This window comes from Euprymna scolopes, chromosome 17 (genome assembly GCF_053919585.1).
Source record: "Euprymna scolopes isolate OS-2025 chromosome 17, ASM5391958v1, whole genome shotgun sequence".
NCBI classification, from domain to species: domain Eukaryota; kingdom Metazoa; phylum Mollusca; class Cephalopoda; order Sepiida; family Sepiolidae; genus Euprymna; species Euprymna scolopes.
Window position 1 is genome coordinate 88930786 of NC_136498.1, and position 17788 is coordinate 88948573.

Genomic DNA, 17788 nt, shown 5'->3' on the forward strand with positions numbered 1-17788 from the left:
ACCCATTTATCAAATTATTTTTGTCTCTCCAATCTCTCAAGTGGTTGAAAATCATTGTACACATTATATCTAATTCAGAAGCAAGTTCTCGAACAGCTGTGCATGGATTGGCTTTGACTAAGCCTCTTAATTGATCATTGTCAACATCCAATGACCAACCACTATGCTCATCATCTTCAAAACTCTCACTGCCACCATGAAATTTCTTAAATCACCATTGTGCTGTGTGTTCAGTAATAGTTCCTGGGCAAAACACTTTGTTGATATCACGAGCTGTTTCAACAGTTTTTCAGCCTAGCTTAAATTAAAATAAAAGAAATTGTGCGAATTTGCTTTTTTCCATCTTGTATTCAACGTTCTGAAAAGAAGACATAATTGTTTTAAACCGATTGTAATTTAAACAATTGGATAGAGCGAATAATGCTCATTAAAATGATATATAAAGTAAAAGTATCATAATGAAAATTTATTTGAAAATACATCATTTGAAATCAAAATTAAAAATACTGCAAGAATTTCTTATCAACCTAATATCAAAAGATTTTATTGAATCGCAATTAATTTTCATAATAATTTAATCGCAATTAATTTTCTTATCAACCTAATATCAAAAGGTTTTATTGAATCGCAATTAAAATTTTAAGTTATTTTTTACATTCTGTGTTATTCTGTTCAACATTACGAGTTGTTTCTTTACTGCATAAATGTTAAGAAATAAATATTAAATTTAATTTTAATGACACATATTTTGTTGTCAATCCTTAAATTCTAACACATTTTTGTACCAACTCCTTATATTCGGACGCCTGACCAAATGCGGTTCTCTTGTAAATGCATAGTAATTCTTTCTTTTTACTTTCAGGAGCAATATGATTTCTGTTACAAAGTTGTGCAGCAATACCTTAATAGCCAATGAACTTTACAAATCACCAAGATGACATGGATGTTGCCATCATCACACTGCTGAATCTTTCTACTAATTGTGCCATCATGTTCTCTAATGCCATTGATTTGATTTAATGTCAAGCAAAACTTCCTGAATAATAATCATGATGATTACAAATAAATACTGTCTCTTTGGAAGCATTCCTTTTGAGAATGGAAAATGGAGAAGGGGGGGGGGTCATTCATTTCATTGGATTTGTAAATGGGGGAGGACATCAATTTGATTCCTTTATATTTTAATTTATTTTATGTTTTGTTGCACATCTTGTCCAAAGTAACAATAACTTTGTGACTAGCAGCTGAAACCATTTTAACTGCTGGCTCTGTTCTTTTCATATAAGCATATAGAGTTCTGGATGCTGTCAATATGATCATTTTTGTATATTTCATCTTTAACAAAAAACTGATAGCATAAGAAGGCTGCTGAAAAGGAACTTTTGTTTGTATTACCACAAGAAATCTTTTTTTTTACACTTCTGTATTGCAAGTGATGAACATTGTTTTGACAAAAAATAACAGAGGAATGATATAAAAGTGAAGCAATTCTTTGGAAATTTGCTGACAACTTTATAACAACAGCTTTGAGATTCCTTAACTGTCTACATCATCTAACTGCATTTATATAATTTAACCAGAAACTTATAAAAAAAAATTATTCATATTTTTAAATGAAAAAGAAAAATGTTATTTCTAAAATCATAAATTGGGGAGTATTCTTCCCCCCCCCCTTTTAAATGTGAACTGGCAACAGAGACAAACATCAAATCATGCATTAACCAAGATTATCTGACAACTTATATTTATATCAAAACAACAATAATGGAATCATCTAACCAGATCAGAACCGGATGTTAATATGAAGTTATGTAAGTTTCTTCGGGTCATAATAAAGTATAAAAATATTTATTGAACTAAAAATATGAACATTCTTTTCAACTCGCTCTTTAAACACATCTTGGTATGAAAAAAAGTTCACTGGTTTATTCATGATGATTATTTTCTTTGTGTCAAAAAATCACAAAAGTGATTTAAGTCAAACAATAAGTAAACAAGACATTTTTGCTGATACAAAATCATTTCATGCTTCCATCATTATGGCATTCTATTGAATGTTATTACAGTTTATGGCATTCTATTGAATGCTATTATTACATGATTGAATGCTGCTAAAGTGAAAAGTTTCTATCACAGAATATCTCTTGTAAAAATGACTTCTATCTGCTTTGTCATGAGCGTCATGGTATGTTGTTTTGTTGACTCAGCAGGAATAACTCCCACCTATTGAAATTGAACATCATTGTTTTTGTTTGTTTGTTTTTTTTTACATTAACATTTATATCTTCCTGTTAATTTACAAAAATAAAAGAAGAAAGTTAAAAAAAAAAGTGATGCAATATTCAAATATATTCCAGAAAAAGAATTCATCAGAATCACAATTCACTTTATACAAAATCAGAATTGAATAGCAAAAATAGAACTGTACAATCTCTCTAATTTTTTATTTTAATTCTATTCTGTCCTAAAAAAATTTTTTCTTAGGTAGAGCGCAAGTAAATGTTGAAAAGATAACATAAACATTTTCTAATTTTAACAGCCATCTTGGTTTTTAACATTTTATTGACAAAGGAATAGCAATATTTTGAGCCTTAATTCTTTGATAGCTGTTGTTTTCCTATATGTTTTGCTCTCCTGCTCCTTTCAACATTCTACCTTCTGTTTCTGGCTTTTCTTTTATTAGCTGCCTATGAAACTGCCTTGTTACTTGCCATGTCTGTTTTCTCTTAAACGCTATGCTTCCACTAAGTTGATTCTTGTGTATCTTTTCTCAGACTTTCTTGAATGAATGCCTATTAGTGTCTCATTTTCAGATGATTATTTGAGATGCAGGAAAATGATAAGACAGCATTTATATAGCTGTAAATTTGAGTACAAGAATCTTTTTATGCATTTACAAAAACAGAAGTTGAGAAAAAGTTCATTTTGTTTGAATTCTTACATTTATTTGATTAATTAAATCTATTTGCATTTAATTAATAATTTTCAATAAATACATTCCAACATGTATAGATGCTGTAAAAGTTTAAATCTGCTCTGTAGAAACTTGCAGTCACATTACAACATATTTTCTATATAATGATGCATACTTTTCAGTTTATGAATATTTTGTAGCCATTGATTTCATGAGAATCTGTCTTCCTACATTTCAACTATCTTTTAGTCATAATTTTAGTTTTAAATGATTTTCTCAGTAAAAATATGAGTAATCATCCTTTGAATACTGTGTGCATGTGTACACACACACGCATGTGTGTGTGTGTGATGTGATGTGTGCATACACTTCTTAAGCAAAACAAATTGTATATATAAAGGTATGGAAATCATATATAAACAGTTGTTAACTACTATATATATATATATATATATATATATATATATATATATATATATGTGTGTGTGTGTGTGTGTGTGTTTGTGGGTAAACTCCAAAACTAATTGAATGGTTATTATGTATTTTAGTTTAAGATTTTTAGTTTTAAAAAATATTTACCTTTTTAGGAAATGCTTTGCGAAAATTCAGATATAATAATGAAATTTTAACCATGGCTATTAAACATCAATTAATAAATAATCCTAAAATTTCAGTTTCTTTGAAGCATTTTAAAAGATTGTTAGAGAGAATAATATGGGCACAAATTCCATTCGGAAATTTGAATATTCCTGATTTGCAAGAAATTTAATCCACAGTTATTACGCAAGAGTGACTAATTTTCAATTTCTTTTTAAGACCTTTTCAGTTCTAAATTATAGACATTTCTTAGAATCAAAGTGATTTAATAGATTTTAATTAAAATAGAAATAAAGATTTTAAGATTTAAGTTTTTGTAGATATTTACAAATTATATATATTATTTTATGTATCAATTCTGAATTCATTATATAATACTGTGTAATTTTATTCAACCTATAATTATTGTTGATGGCCTAACATTGAACACCAGTGTCTATACTTAATAGGTAATCATTCATAAACATTAGTTCAATCTCGATGTCGTGAGATGTATAAGCAAAACTGGGGAATGGATATACTACCAACTTTGGAACAAATAATGCCATTTTCTAAGCTCCAACTACTACTTTGGTACAACTTATTTTCTCACTAATTTTAAATGTTTTCTTTAGTTTTCTATTTGGAGATATGTAATGGTTCTAAAGTCACTATGCTTTATTAAAAGGTAAAATTTACATAAAAGAGCACATTTTCCAACATGTATAGATGATGCATAAGTTTAAACGTACTCTGTAATGTAAAATTTGTAAGTTATCCCTACTGCACACTCATACATTTACATTTGACTAAAATTATTAACCTACAAAGTCGCCACTATATTAATTAAAATTATAAAATTAAAACTTAAGTCTTAGTTTAAAAAAATGGTAAATATATAATTTAAATCTCTAAATCATTTTTCTTTTTGTAGAATACACAAAAAATATTCTTTTGCTGCTTTGTATTTGTCTGCTTTTTGTCTTGAATATCTGTCTGGTCTATAGTTGAATTGATATAACCTATGCTATCATAAGAGATGGAATATTTTTTTATTACATAAAATAATTACAAATTATATTGTCTTGTTGGTAATCTTCAGTTTTGTTGTTTGTTTTGACAACAATTGAATAGAAATGGGATGGAAATGTCAGAATTATGTAGATACACATAAAGGAAAGTCTAAATACACAAAAGGAAAGTCTAAATATGTTCATAGACAAACATATTCAAGGAAAAATTTACAATTACCGATACTTTCTCTGTAATTTCTTAAAGCTGGTTATTCTACTGGTATATTCAACATTGATATTTTTCTTATGTAACAAAGTTTGATCTTTATACAAGTTTTCACTTCACTGATAGTGTATATAAATCTGAGTTCTCTACTGTTCAGACTTTACTATACGAGACGATGGCACTCTACCACATGAGTATTTTGGAAAGAATAGTTACAGGAAATGAGACATAGTTCTCTCACTTTGAGACAGAATTTAATGGCCGGAGAAATTAGTTGACTGCTTGGCATTCTTGCTTGGTGCACACTGCCATCTGAATGATTGTCTGTTGTTTTATAACATAAAGAAAATTCCAAAGCTCAATTACATAGGCACAAAAGTACTTTTTTTGAGCAGACATGCAACCAGTATAAAAAAAAATTCGAAAAAGTTCAGTTAGTTTGTGTTAGTCAAGTTTTAAATATGAACTATTAAATATATGAACAATTTCTTCCACCATATTACATCAGACTAAATCCTAATAATATTAAAAATCTGCTGTTAAACTAAAGTCCTCTATATTAAATAAAACCCATTTACATTTTTTCTTAATAGTATTTGTTAACTTGAGTCAAACTTTCCAAAGAAAAAAGGTTTTATGACATTTATTATTGCGTTTTGATATTTCAAGTGAACCAGGCTAAGTCCAAAAAGTCAAAATGCTGCAGGTATTATATATATATATATATATATAGCATGAAAAGTAACTTGGCAAAGTTGGGAGAGAACCAAATGAAAATAGCAAATCTTGCACACATAAAGTACTTAAAACCAGTTCAGATGAAACTTTATGGCAATACTGACACTTTACTGCAGCTTTACAAAGAGTAACTAATCGTCCAAAGTAAATCTCTTTTCATTTGATTTAAATAGAAAAAAATATTATTATTGTTATATATGAAATAAATTACAAGCTTGAGAGGTAATGCATCAATGAAAGCAAATCATTAACAAGAGAAACAAAAAAGAACACAGTCTGATCAAATAAAAAGATCTTTATGACTGCGAAATCCTAATTCTATAAATTAATTTTTCTGAGTCACAATTGTTTCAATTGTATAAAAATCGCTTAATCTTTTACTACACTAAGATTTGTTCAAAATTTTGATGTTTTAAGAAGTTACCTCATGTTGCAAAAGTGTTTGTGTACATTATTAATGTGTTGAATTATAACAATTCCGTGCTTACATTGTATTTCTCTAACAATAAAGTTAAAAGATTTATTGTTAAAGAAATACAATTTTATTATGCCTGCATTCTCTCTCTTAATATTCATAATTACTTGGTCTGGTTCAGTTTTCACAAGGTTCAATACATATGAAGCCAAAAGATTTTTATCTGTGGCTTAAAAGTACAATCTATTTTTTTCTACATAAATGGAAAAGGTGTTAGTTTTAAAAATTCATCATTTTTACATTTACCTCCAATATCCTCCTTCAATCAAAGCCAAATTTTACCTTCCTGCTCTAAAGCCCATACTTTAGTTTATCCCACAACTGCTGTTAGCAACCACTATTTCTGTTTTATAGTTATTTCCTGATACTTATACTAATCAAGTTCTATTTATAGTAATATGTCTACTCTGTACATCAGCCCATTTTATTTAAATATTTCACTATGTTCTTGCAACTTAGCTATAATTATCTATTAGTGAAATTTATTTTCAATCCTACTCTACTATATTTAATTTATAGCAATATAAATTCTATTTGAGACTGAGTTAAGCTACATTAGCGTTTTCATGGTGACCCATCAATAATACACTTGCACACACACATACCATGTATGCATATTTTTACATTAAAAACATTAAAGACTAATATTTCAGAGTTTGGAATTACAAAATTAATAAATTGAAAGTTTCAAGATTTACCATTTTAAAATTTAAAACTAAACAAAAAGGATGCTCTCTTAATTCAATTATTAGTGACTTGTTTATAATCTACTAGTAATCCGATAGTTATGTATTATTATTTCTGTAAGTTTTATAAAATATGATAATAATATGGAAATAATAATAATACATACATACAATAATATAAATGACAAAAGTTGAGTTATGTGTGTATGTTTGATTAAACAGATGTGAAAGTTCCTATTTGTTTGGGGATTTTTTTGTATTTTTTTTAGTTGACAAGCCAGGGATCTAATGTTGTATGAACTTATTTGTAAAAATTTACGATTTACATAAGTTCTCATCAAGTACATGATGAGGTTACAAAATTAAAACTAGTGAATTTATTACGAAAGTTGATCAAGAAAGTGTTAAAAACTTTTTATATACCTTGTTTCTACTTGTATCAAGCTTATTTAATGGTGGGTTTATGTGTTCAAAGGAGTAAAGTTTTAAAGATGCGGAGGCAAAGGTTACAATGTCAAAAAACATAAACCTAACTATAGCTTCTGGCTCGTTATATCTGAAACCCATACACAAACTATCAAAATTCCTCAACAATATCTGCTCCCGAGCTACAGAGTATAATCTTCAGAACAATTGCTGGATATACTCCATGTCGTGCAGCCTAATAAATAATTGGACATTGAGAACCTTTTTTACAAATGTCCCAGTACACAAAACTATTAGCATAATTATTAACACTTAAACTTGATAGTTTAAGTGTTAATAATTATGTTAATAGTTTATAATAATCCAATTCTCCTGATAAAGTATAGTATACTCTACTGAAAATAAACCTTAATACCCTATGTGGATTACTAATTTCCTTCATCACTGAGGTCCCTTTCTATGGTTCTAATGCAATCAGGTCAACAGAGTCTCGATGGGATCAGCTTTGGCCTCATTGTTCTCTGAATTCTACATGTTCAGTCTGGAAACTAAAATCTTTAATAATGTTGTTAAAATACTCCATATACATTAACTATGTTGATGATGTCCTCTAATTAATGAAAAACTTAGCTAATTTAACATTAATCAAAAGTGTATTTAAAATTGAACAATTACCAATATGCAAATGTTCTTAACACACACATTTATTTCTCAGTATACCAGATTTCTTTTTAAGCTTGATATTTAATGCAATTTTGCTACTTCACGAGACTAGCTTCTTCAAATTGGCTGATGTAATTTTACATTTACGTTTTAAAGGAAAATATGCAAACAATAAAATAATAGAATATATCAAAGTATAGTAAGTCTATTGATTTTGGAGGAACATAGCTAGTTTAATCAGTATTTTAATATATCTATTGACACAAGTAAATATGTCATCCAAGGTTACTTGACAATGCAAGGGAAACAACCGACTCATTCTCTTAAAGGACCATTTTAAAAATTTCAAAAGATTAATTTCCCTTAATAGCTTATTATTATCTTTATAACTTTAATAAAAGCTTAATGGGCTTTTACATAACCACAACTCTTGGAACAATGTGTTGTGTAATATATGTTCTGATAATACACTTTACCTATTCTGTTCTCCGTCAGTGGAAGAAAATCCTCCCATTGTAGATTGCGGCAATTTTTATTTTTGTCTTAATTTAGAGTGCCCTATTTATTGGAGCTATATTTTTGCACATTAAAATCTGATCTTTATGGATTTGATTCTACAAATCTGCCAAAACATTCTGGAGTCAACAGGTTTAAATTTTGACAAACATTGCCAGTTAATTACAAATTCTGACAAGTAAACAATTTAAATTGGTTTGTGATCATTTGTGAAACTTGATGTTTGCATTGCAATATAAATGAATTATACTCTTGCTTTGGTAATTAATTGAGCACTTTGCAAATTATTTCCTGAAAGTGTTGACAAAACTTTCCCTGCTCCTTTCAACATTCATGCTAATTGGAATTGAATACAGGCATTCAGTGTTGAAGTTTAAATTGTTTTGCCACTGTGCAGCATTTCTCAAAGTGTATTGCAACAATTTGAAAATTCTTCTATTTCCAGCTGCACATGTTATCATCTGTTTTAATGAGCTTGATGAATTTTGCAAAATTTTCCTAACTAAAATGACAGTGTTTAAGGCACATACTTGGTTTAAAAGAATGAAGAAGGAGGGCAAATGTATACAATTGAGCTTTGATGATCATTTGTGTATATTTGTTTAATTTTTGGAAAAGAGGAAGATTAAATCAAATAGAAATTTTGTAGTAGTTTTTTTTAAGTCTGAAAAAAAAAACTTTTATCAATGACAACAGGTGAAAAAATATTTTGTCAGATAACAAATTTAAACAAAAGAAACAAAAAAACTACTGATTTTCACATTTTTCATCAGTGCTGATTGAAAATCTATAAGAAAAATCCACCATTCTTTTTTATAATATAGAAGTTGTACCAGAATTCCGGTATATTTCTTGAGAATGTCATTTTTACATCACTTCCCCTGTTTTCTAGACAGTGATAGCTAATTTGGCATCCCCGACGAAACATCTTCCAACAGATATTTTTAAGTGAATAAATTTATCACATTCTTAGACGAATTGTTAGTAGTATTAGTATTTTTATTATTATTATAACAAGTTTGTAGTATTAGTATTTTTATTATTATTATAACAAGTTTGTAGTATTAGTATTTTTATTATTATTATAACAAGTTTGTAGTATTAGTATTTTTATTATTATTATAACAAGTTTGTAGTATTAGTATTTTTATTATTATTATAACAAGTTTGTAGTATTAGTATTTTTATTATTATTATAACAAGTTTGTAGTATTAGTATTTTTATTATTATTATAACAAGTTTGTAGTATTAGTATTTTTATTATTATTATAACAAGTTTGTAGTATTAGTATTTTTATTATTATTATAACAAGTTTGTAGTATTAGTATTTTTATTATTATTGTAACAAGTTTGTAGTATTAGTATTTTTATTATTATAACAAGTTTGTAGTAGTATTTTTATTATTATAAGTTTGTAGTATTAGTATTTTTATTATTATTATAACAAGTTTGTAGTATTAGTATTTTTATTATTATAAGTTTGTAGTATTAGTATTTTTATTATTATAAGTTTGTAGTATTAGTATTTTTATTATTATAAGAAGTTTGTAGTATTAGTATTTTTATTATTATAAGAAGTTTGTAGTAGTATTTTTATTATTATAAGTTTGTAGTATTAGTATTTTTATTATTATAAGTTTGTAGTAGTATTTTTATTATTGTAAGAAGTTTGTAGTATTAGTATTTTTATAAGAAGTTTGGCTTAAGAATGATACTTTTCTGTAAAAAAAATGTTTATTTACTTTTAAGAATGTTTCACATAAAAAAGAAAGTTAAGTTACAAGAAATAAATATTGCATGAATATGAAATAATTTTTTCAACTAGTTTATTTAATGTAACACTGTTTTATAAAATAACTAGACTACCTGTGACCCATTCAGTCAGTATGTTATATTAACTATAGAATTAATGTATGAGCGTGGCACTTGTGACGTAAAGGAAATAGATTTTTGTGACATAACAGAAACATTTCTATGAAAATATATTAAAATGAAAAAAAGAATATAGATAGATTTCTATGAGTCGTTCTATTTATAATTGTTTAATCTTAAAAAAAAACTTACAGCCATTGAATTATAAGTGGTTTGCCATACTTATAGGTAAATGTGCATTGAACAGATACCATAATACTTAAAGTTAAATTCAAATTTTTATATATTTTTTAATTTAAACACACAAAAAAAAAGCAATTGGGACATTGAAAACGTACACAGTAAAACAAATCGTTTTATTGTCGCGTTGATTATTTATTTGTAAAGCAAATTAAACAAAACATATTTTCAGGGTTATTTATGTTAGTAGTGTAGAAGAAAATGTATGAATGCTTTTAAGAAAGGTTTATTAAAAAATGGAAAATAAATTTTAAGAAAAGGAAGATTGTGGGTAAATCGCCGTTGTAAATTGTTCTTATGGTTGTCAACAGGTTAAAGTTGATTTATTTGTAAGAAAATTGCGACAGTATAGTTGTAATACAGAATAGTTGCAAAACATCCCCACCCTTCCCATGTTAAATAATAATATCTAAATAATAACGTTAATTAATCAGTGTGCAGGTAAAATTCTTCAAAAGTAGCGATTTGTGTTTATTTGTTTACGCTGTTATGGGTTTATCTTTATGTATGCATGCGCAACCGGAAGTCATAAACCAGATATGGGGTTATAACACCCGTTACAAGGTCATATGAGTTTTATAATTATATAGATAATAATAATAATAATAAAATAATACAAATAATAATACTTAAAACTTAAATAATTTATAGCATTCTGGCATGTATCTTGAGACATTCTTCTTTACAGAAAAGTATCATTCTTATACCAAACTTCTTATAATAATAAAAATACTAATACTACAAATACTAACTATTAACAATTCGTCTGAGAATGTAATAAATTCCTTCAGTTAAAATATCTGTTGGAAGATGTTTCATCAGGGATGCTAAATCAGCTATCACCGTTTAGAAAACAGGGGAAGTAATTCAAGAATGAAATGTCTCTGAAAATATGCTAAAATGCCATAGTATCTTTACAGACACAACTTCTATATAATAAAAAGATGGAAGAAACTAGCATTCTTAATATAATGTAATAAAGATTAAAAATGTTGACAATTATTGTCCTACATTATTATACATGATCATGCCGAGTTAGATTTTATTTAAAATGGACACTGCCAGTCATATCTATTACGTCATTTATCATATTCAGAAAGCAATGTAAAAATAATAAAATAATACAATAATAAAATAATGTCTAAGGATTTTAAAAAGCAAATTTTACATAAATGCTATGAAATTTTTTAAACTATTAAACATTATTATTGGAAACATAATAAAGACAATGGTTAAGAATAAAATAATGGGATCTAAATACCTAGGAAAATTCAGTTTATTCTTTGCAATTTGATTCAAGTTTCAATGTATGATATTTGAAAATATAGTATATATAGAAATTCTGTTTTAAAACTTTTTTTTAATGATGTTACCACATTTGTTTATTTTTAATTTGAAAATGTATTTACTAATATAAAGTTAACAAACAAGATTTCTTTCAATAAGTTTTGCTACAAAGCTCCTGAAAATCGTATATATATATATATATATATATATATATATATATATATATATATATATATATATATATAAACAAAATGGTAACACGTAATGTAAAATGTAACAAAACGGTATATAGTGAATACATTTTCAAATTCAAATTAAACATTATTTTTCTAAATATCGAAGTTTTAGAGTTTAATCTGAGCATATAGATTAGTTGAAATACACAGGATTTCTTATCTAAAACTAACTCAAGCTATATACAAAGTCAGGATGTATCACAACTTATTTTCTCTGTTTATTAAATGAAATATATTTAGCTGTATATTATTAATTCAAATTAAATAGAGTGACAATGAGATTTTATCATTTTCTCTTGATCAAATTTTAATACAGCATAATTCATAAATTCATATGTAAGAATACATGCAAAAAAACGCAAAGAAATTAAATTTGAAAGAAAATTATTAAAAGTTAATCACATTTGCAGAAAAATTAGGGATAACAAACTTTTGTTTTACTTTTAATTACTCCAAATTATGATCAATTGGTTACTCATAACTAGGGCTGTGACAACAGAATATTCTTTTCATTCTTTTGACTCTCAAGTATATATCCGACACAGTCAATCAACCGAGAACCACAGTCTACGTAAAAACATATAATATATTAACGGATATATACTCAAGAGTCAAAACAATGAAAAGAATATGCTGTTGTCACAGCCCTACTCATAACATACTTAAATTTATTTTAATTAGTTTTTTTTTTTTTTTTTAAATTTAAGTTTATTTTCTAATAGTGGATTACAAGCGTACTGCTAATAAATGTCTTGATCCTTTTCCATTTATTTTTACACATAAAACTGTTGAAATGGTAAAAGTCCTCTCAAATTTGTTTTGATTAATAATTTATCAAAATGATATTCAAGATATATTTTCTATTTCAGTTTAATATTTTGTTAATGTTATTTAAAAGATAGGTAACAGATTTTTAAATTTAAAACCATGATCATATGCAAACATATTTTTCTGTGAATTTTGAAAAGTGGAAGTTTTATTTTGCGATCAGCTTGTTGGCAGAAACCCCCCTCCCCTCCATTTTTATTCTTAAATTAATTTTTGTTTGTTTTTAATTCTTTGGATTAATCACTAAATTTTCAGATTACAAACATATTTTTTTATTAACTGTTGAATATATGGTCTATTTGTCACATTAATTGCCACACAAAACTTTTTCACCATTTTTTAAACAATGTTGTTTTTTTTTTGTTTTGTTTTTTTAAATTATCAAGCTTAACCTTTGCTCTTTCCAAAAGTTATTTTAAATGACCCTACCTCCTCTCCTTACATCAACCTAAAAATTGAAATGAGAAAATGGCCAAATTAATCTGTCAGATAGATCTCTCTCCACTCCCATAAACAGGTATAAATTTCAAAGTTATTATTTTATAATCTGAACATTTTATGCTTAAACAAAGAATTAAAAAAAAATAATCAGTAATTGTACAAGTCCATATTGTTAACTAAGTTGTTAATTAATAATGTAAAAATTTCTTTTAAATAAACATAAACAGAATATTTTAGTGAAAACATTTGTTTTTACTAAGAGTGTTTTTATATATATATTTTTATGTATGTAAACATTGTTTATTTTATCATAAAAGCATATTGTTTGAATGAAACAGTGAGAACTTTAAGTTGATAAAGAAAGATTAATTTGTTTTTTGTTTTGTTTTTTAATATTATTGCCTTTGTTTTGAAATGACAAGACAACCCTCTAAACACAACAATAATTTTCTCCATAAAATAAGTCTCAGATATTTCATTGAAAATTTTTTTAATAAATTGTATTATTTTTTAAAGATGCATTGTTTTGTTTTATGAATGAAATCGGGTCTATAAAAACTAACAACACAACTTTTATTTATTAAAAGTTGCGTTACACATAAAAAACTATTGTATAAAATCTGTTATAGTTTTAGTATATGTTGCTCTATTGTTACATATTGAAAAGAATAAAAAAAATAATCCTCCTATATTTCTTCCAATTTTCTCTTTGTATCTCTTATTTTCTCATCTTCCATTCTCACTTTATCTTTATTACTCCTTCCCATCTCTTATTAACTATAATTCTGTTTTTCTTTGTTGCTTAACAAGTATCTTATTCTGACCATTTCCAAATGCATGATCATCCAAAAAGAAAATAATTATTAACAGATATTCTGTTAAATTTTCGAATAAAATTTTAATATTAAAATATCCACAACTTTTATTTCATAAATATAATAATAAAATCTATATATATAAAAGCGAAAATGTATGTATGTATGTATGTATGTGTGTTCGCTTTTTCTGTATGTCAACAAAAGGCTTTTTTCAGAGAAGCAGTCACTCGCTTCACAACTTTTTAAAACTTTTTATATCACATATAAATCGTAATATTAACGTTAACAATGAAGCTCGCCTGTCTATTTAATTTGCTCGATTTCGGGAAGATATATATTCAACATTTGTCGCTCGCCGCATGTGGGTTAGTCTTTTTCCTATAACATCTTGGGGAAAAAAAAAAGCGTTCAGCAGTAAATGAAGGTACTATCCCGCAGTCAAACTTGACCTCATTAACTCATTAAAACTGGCACCTGCCAAATCCAAGTAATTAAATAAATTCAAACGTATTTCCATTAGCATGCCGCGGTGGGGCAATGGTTAACGTCGCACGTTTTTTTTTTTTCACACTTTAATTTACAACTTTGCCTCAAGGGTTCGGGTTCGATCCTCATACTTACTATATTTCTTTTTAACCCCTCCCCCCACCCCCAGAGTTTCCACGCAGACCTCCAAACACCCGGGCAACGCCGGGTATCCCTCGCTAGTATTTTATAAATTAAAAAATCTCAAATTACAGAAAAAGGATATTTGACACAATCCCCCACCCACCCCCACTAAATAATGGATATATTCTGTACAATTTGATTTCTTTATAACTATTTATTTATATATTTAACATTTGGTTTATATGTAGAAAAGCATCAGTAATGTACACATTCACAATTTCAATGTATCATTTATTGAAATGCTGTAAAAATAGCATATTTATTTTAACATTATGATTACATAATTTCTGTAAACAATATAATGTCCTCGACAAAACTTTGCTATAAAGATGATGAATATATCTATATATATTTGTAGCAGTTAATAGTTAAATAAATTGGAATTTGGAATGAAAAGCAAATTTGTATAAGGTTGGATGCATTTTAATTTTTTTAGCCTGATTGCAGATGATGAAACCTCCTCAAGAATATCGGTAATATTTTGTATATCATAAAAATATATGCTCTGGAAATAGGCAGAAACAATGGTTTGTAAATAAGTGTTTTCTAAGGAAATATGGAATGTTTTTCTAAATATACTTGGCATGAAGATATTGTCAAGGAGAAAATCTAAGAAAAAATAATTCAAAATATAGTCATGTCAATTTCTTGTTTCAGTTTTTTTGTTTTTGATTAATTTGATATTTCAGTTTTTCATTTTGTATTTATATTTAGAAATGTTACATTATAGTGAAGAAACACAAATACTGATAAGTCATGGAAACAAGTGTCCAAGGGTGGCATGTGCGTATTGTGAAAAGGCATCGACACACAAACTCAAAACCCGGCCAATAGGAAATGAAAAGGTAACATATGCAAATCAAGACATAATCTAATTTGGGCATATAAAAAGCCAGTTTTTCTTTCATTGGTGAGAAAATTACCTTATTGATTTGAAGTCATTTCAACGTACAGTTAATTCACATGTCAGTGGAAAGAAAGAAAGATGAACAACGAAAAAGAATTGTTTTTGCATGTGCAGATAACAGTAACAGATTTTTAAATCTAAAACCAAAATTTTTTTTTTCACAAAGATTTAACGGTATTCGGCAGTTTAAAGGAAACTATAATTTCAACACTTGAAGCTATTCTGACCATTATGGTGAAAATGCAACTAAGCAGTGACATGTCGGGTTGCCATTTACTGATAAGGGAGATGTAGCAGCAGAAGTTAAGGTTTGTAGCAGGACTTCAAAAGATAGATTGCTACTGCCATTGTATTTGGAGGGGGATCCATTGGCCCGCTACTTGGAAATGAGTGAGATTGACCAACTATACGTTGAGCTGATAGAAGTATTCATGCATGGTGCGTTCACAGCCTATAGGAAGTTAACCATGATGAAATGGGTTGGCGAGCAGGTGGACATTTACATAAACAATGTCTGGCAGTTGGTTGAACTAGCTGGTTTTGAGGAAATCAGACTTGCCAAACTGATTTTTGTCATGGGGTTCCCTGATGTAATTTCAATCGAACTCCAGCAGGCACCAAAAATTGAGACCCTAATCATGGGAGACCTACTAACAAGAGCAAGGAACCAGAGACCAGAGCTATCACATAGTTGCAGCCATGAGTCCATCCAATGGTAAATCTGTTGTTCCTACCGGGAATAACCCTGGCACAGGAGTAAATACTAATACACATGGACAATAACACTTTGGATAATCACAGATTTCAAGGGATTCTGCTAATTCTCGCAGTTAGTCTTGCTCTGTTTCCCATAAAACCAATCATGCTTACTGCTTTTTCTTCCTCTTCTAGCCCCCATGTATTGACAGCAAACAGAACAGACCTTCTGTCCTTTAGAGGTGAATGCACTAGAATTACTACTCCCCTCTCATCCTATGATTCACACATGGAACACTTTTCCTTCTTCGCAGCAACACAATCATTGGAATATATTGCTGTTCATTTGGATACTCCCCTTTTTAGGGGAGCTTTTTTTTTCCCCAATATCTTGACAGGGGAAACAAACAAATACGCAGAAACAGGCTTGCAGCACCAAAGTTAAGTCGCATGATGTTTGACCTCATTAAATTCACGCACATGTCATTTAACTTTTTAATCGTGAAATTAAAACAGTTTTCACTTCCTCTCCCACGGTGGCCGAGTGGGTAAGATGTCAGGGTTTTTTTTTCCATCTCCGCATCAAGGCTTCGGGTTTGAGTCTACCTTCCTACCAAAGCGTTTTTGTTCTTTTGCACCTCCAAAACACCCAGGCAACGCCAGGCACCCCCGCTAGTCTATAATATAAATCTTACCTTTCTTTTTAAATGTATGTATGTATGTCTGTCTAAAACTTTCAACAGAGGTAATGGATTTTCAGGAGATTGGTATCGTTTTCAAGCTCGGCCCTTCAGACAACAAATATTGAAAAATTGGCTAAAAACATTAATTCCTTCACCTTCAACTGGGCACTTTTCTATAAGGAGGGGTCGCTTTTTTCGCTGATATTTTCGAAAGTCATCCCCTCTTTTCGACTGGTGCTACCAGATCAGGCTGTCTTTTGGCTTCCTGAGACGAAATACACCTACATTGATATTTTTTGTTTTCTGATCTTTTTTGTAAAACTTAATTTTGTTCTGCAAAACCAAAAACAAAAACAACAGCCCCTCTCCCTCCCCTTTTTATTCCCCACCCCCACTCCCAGACCCTGTCGGAGTATCAGAATACACTGACTGCCCCCCTGCAGAGAGTAAAAGTCCCTCAATGGGGCCACCTGTTGGCCGTAGGTGGCGACCCATAGTGCCTTAGAACGAGATCCTGGTGGCTGAGCAACTCACGACCTCGGAACCAAATGGCTGTGAGTTAGCAACACTCCACTTTGGCCCTTACTTCGGCTAGATGGGCAGGCTCGACCCGACCAACCGGCTAGTCATGACAGTCCCTAATAATAGTAAACCCCCATAAAGAGAAACACAAACACATTACACTCATATGAAAAATTAAAAAAACACACACATACTATCATTAGAAGGCGATGGCAAGGGCCAATCAGATGGTGAAAACTGATGCTATTGACAACTAACCCTTTCTACACCTTACTGGGTCCAAGGAAATGAAAAAAATCGTCATAAGCAGCTATACTCACTGTTTGAGTATATCATCATTGTATCCCTGAGATG

At 28.6% G+C, this 17788-nt stretch overlaps 1 protein-coding gene across 2 annotated transcripts in view; it reads left to right on the top strand.

The window, feature by feature from the left end:
• LOC145296841 (receptor-type tyrosine-protein phosphatase alpha-like) overlaps nucleotides 1–13384 on the top strand; it is a 978869-nt gene extending 965485 nt beyond the window's left edge. For both annotated transcript variants that reach the window (XM_080142961.1, XM_080142962.1), the window contains exon 27: nucleotides 863–13384. In XM_080142961.1, the coding sequence (XP_079999087.1) occupies nucleotides 863–916 (54 nt within the window). In that variant the 3' untranslated portion in view covers nucleotides 917–13384. The remainder of the gene's footprint in view (nucleotides 1–862) is intronic.
• The last annotated feature ends 4404 nt before the right edge of the window (nucleotides 13385–17788 follow it).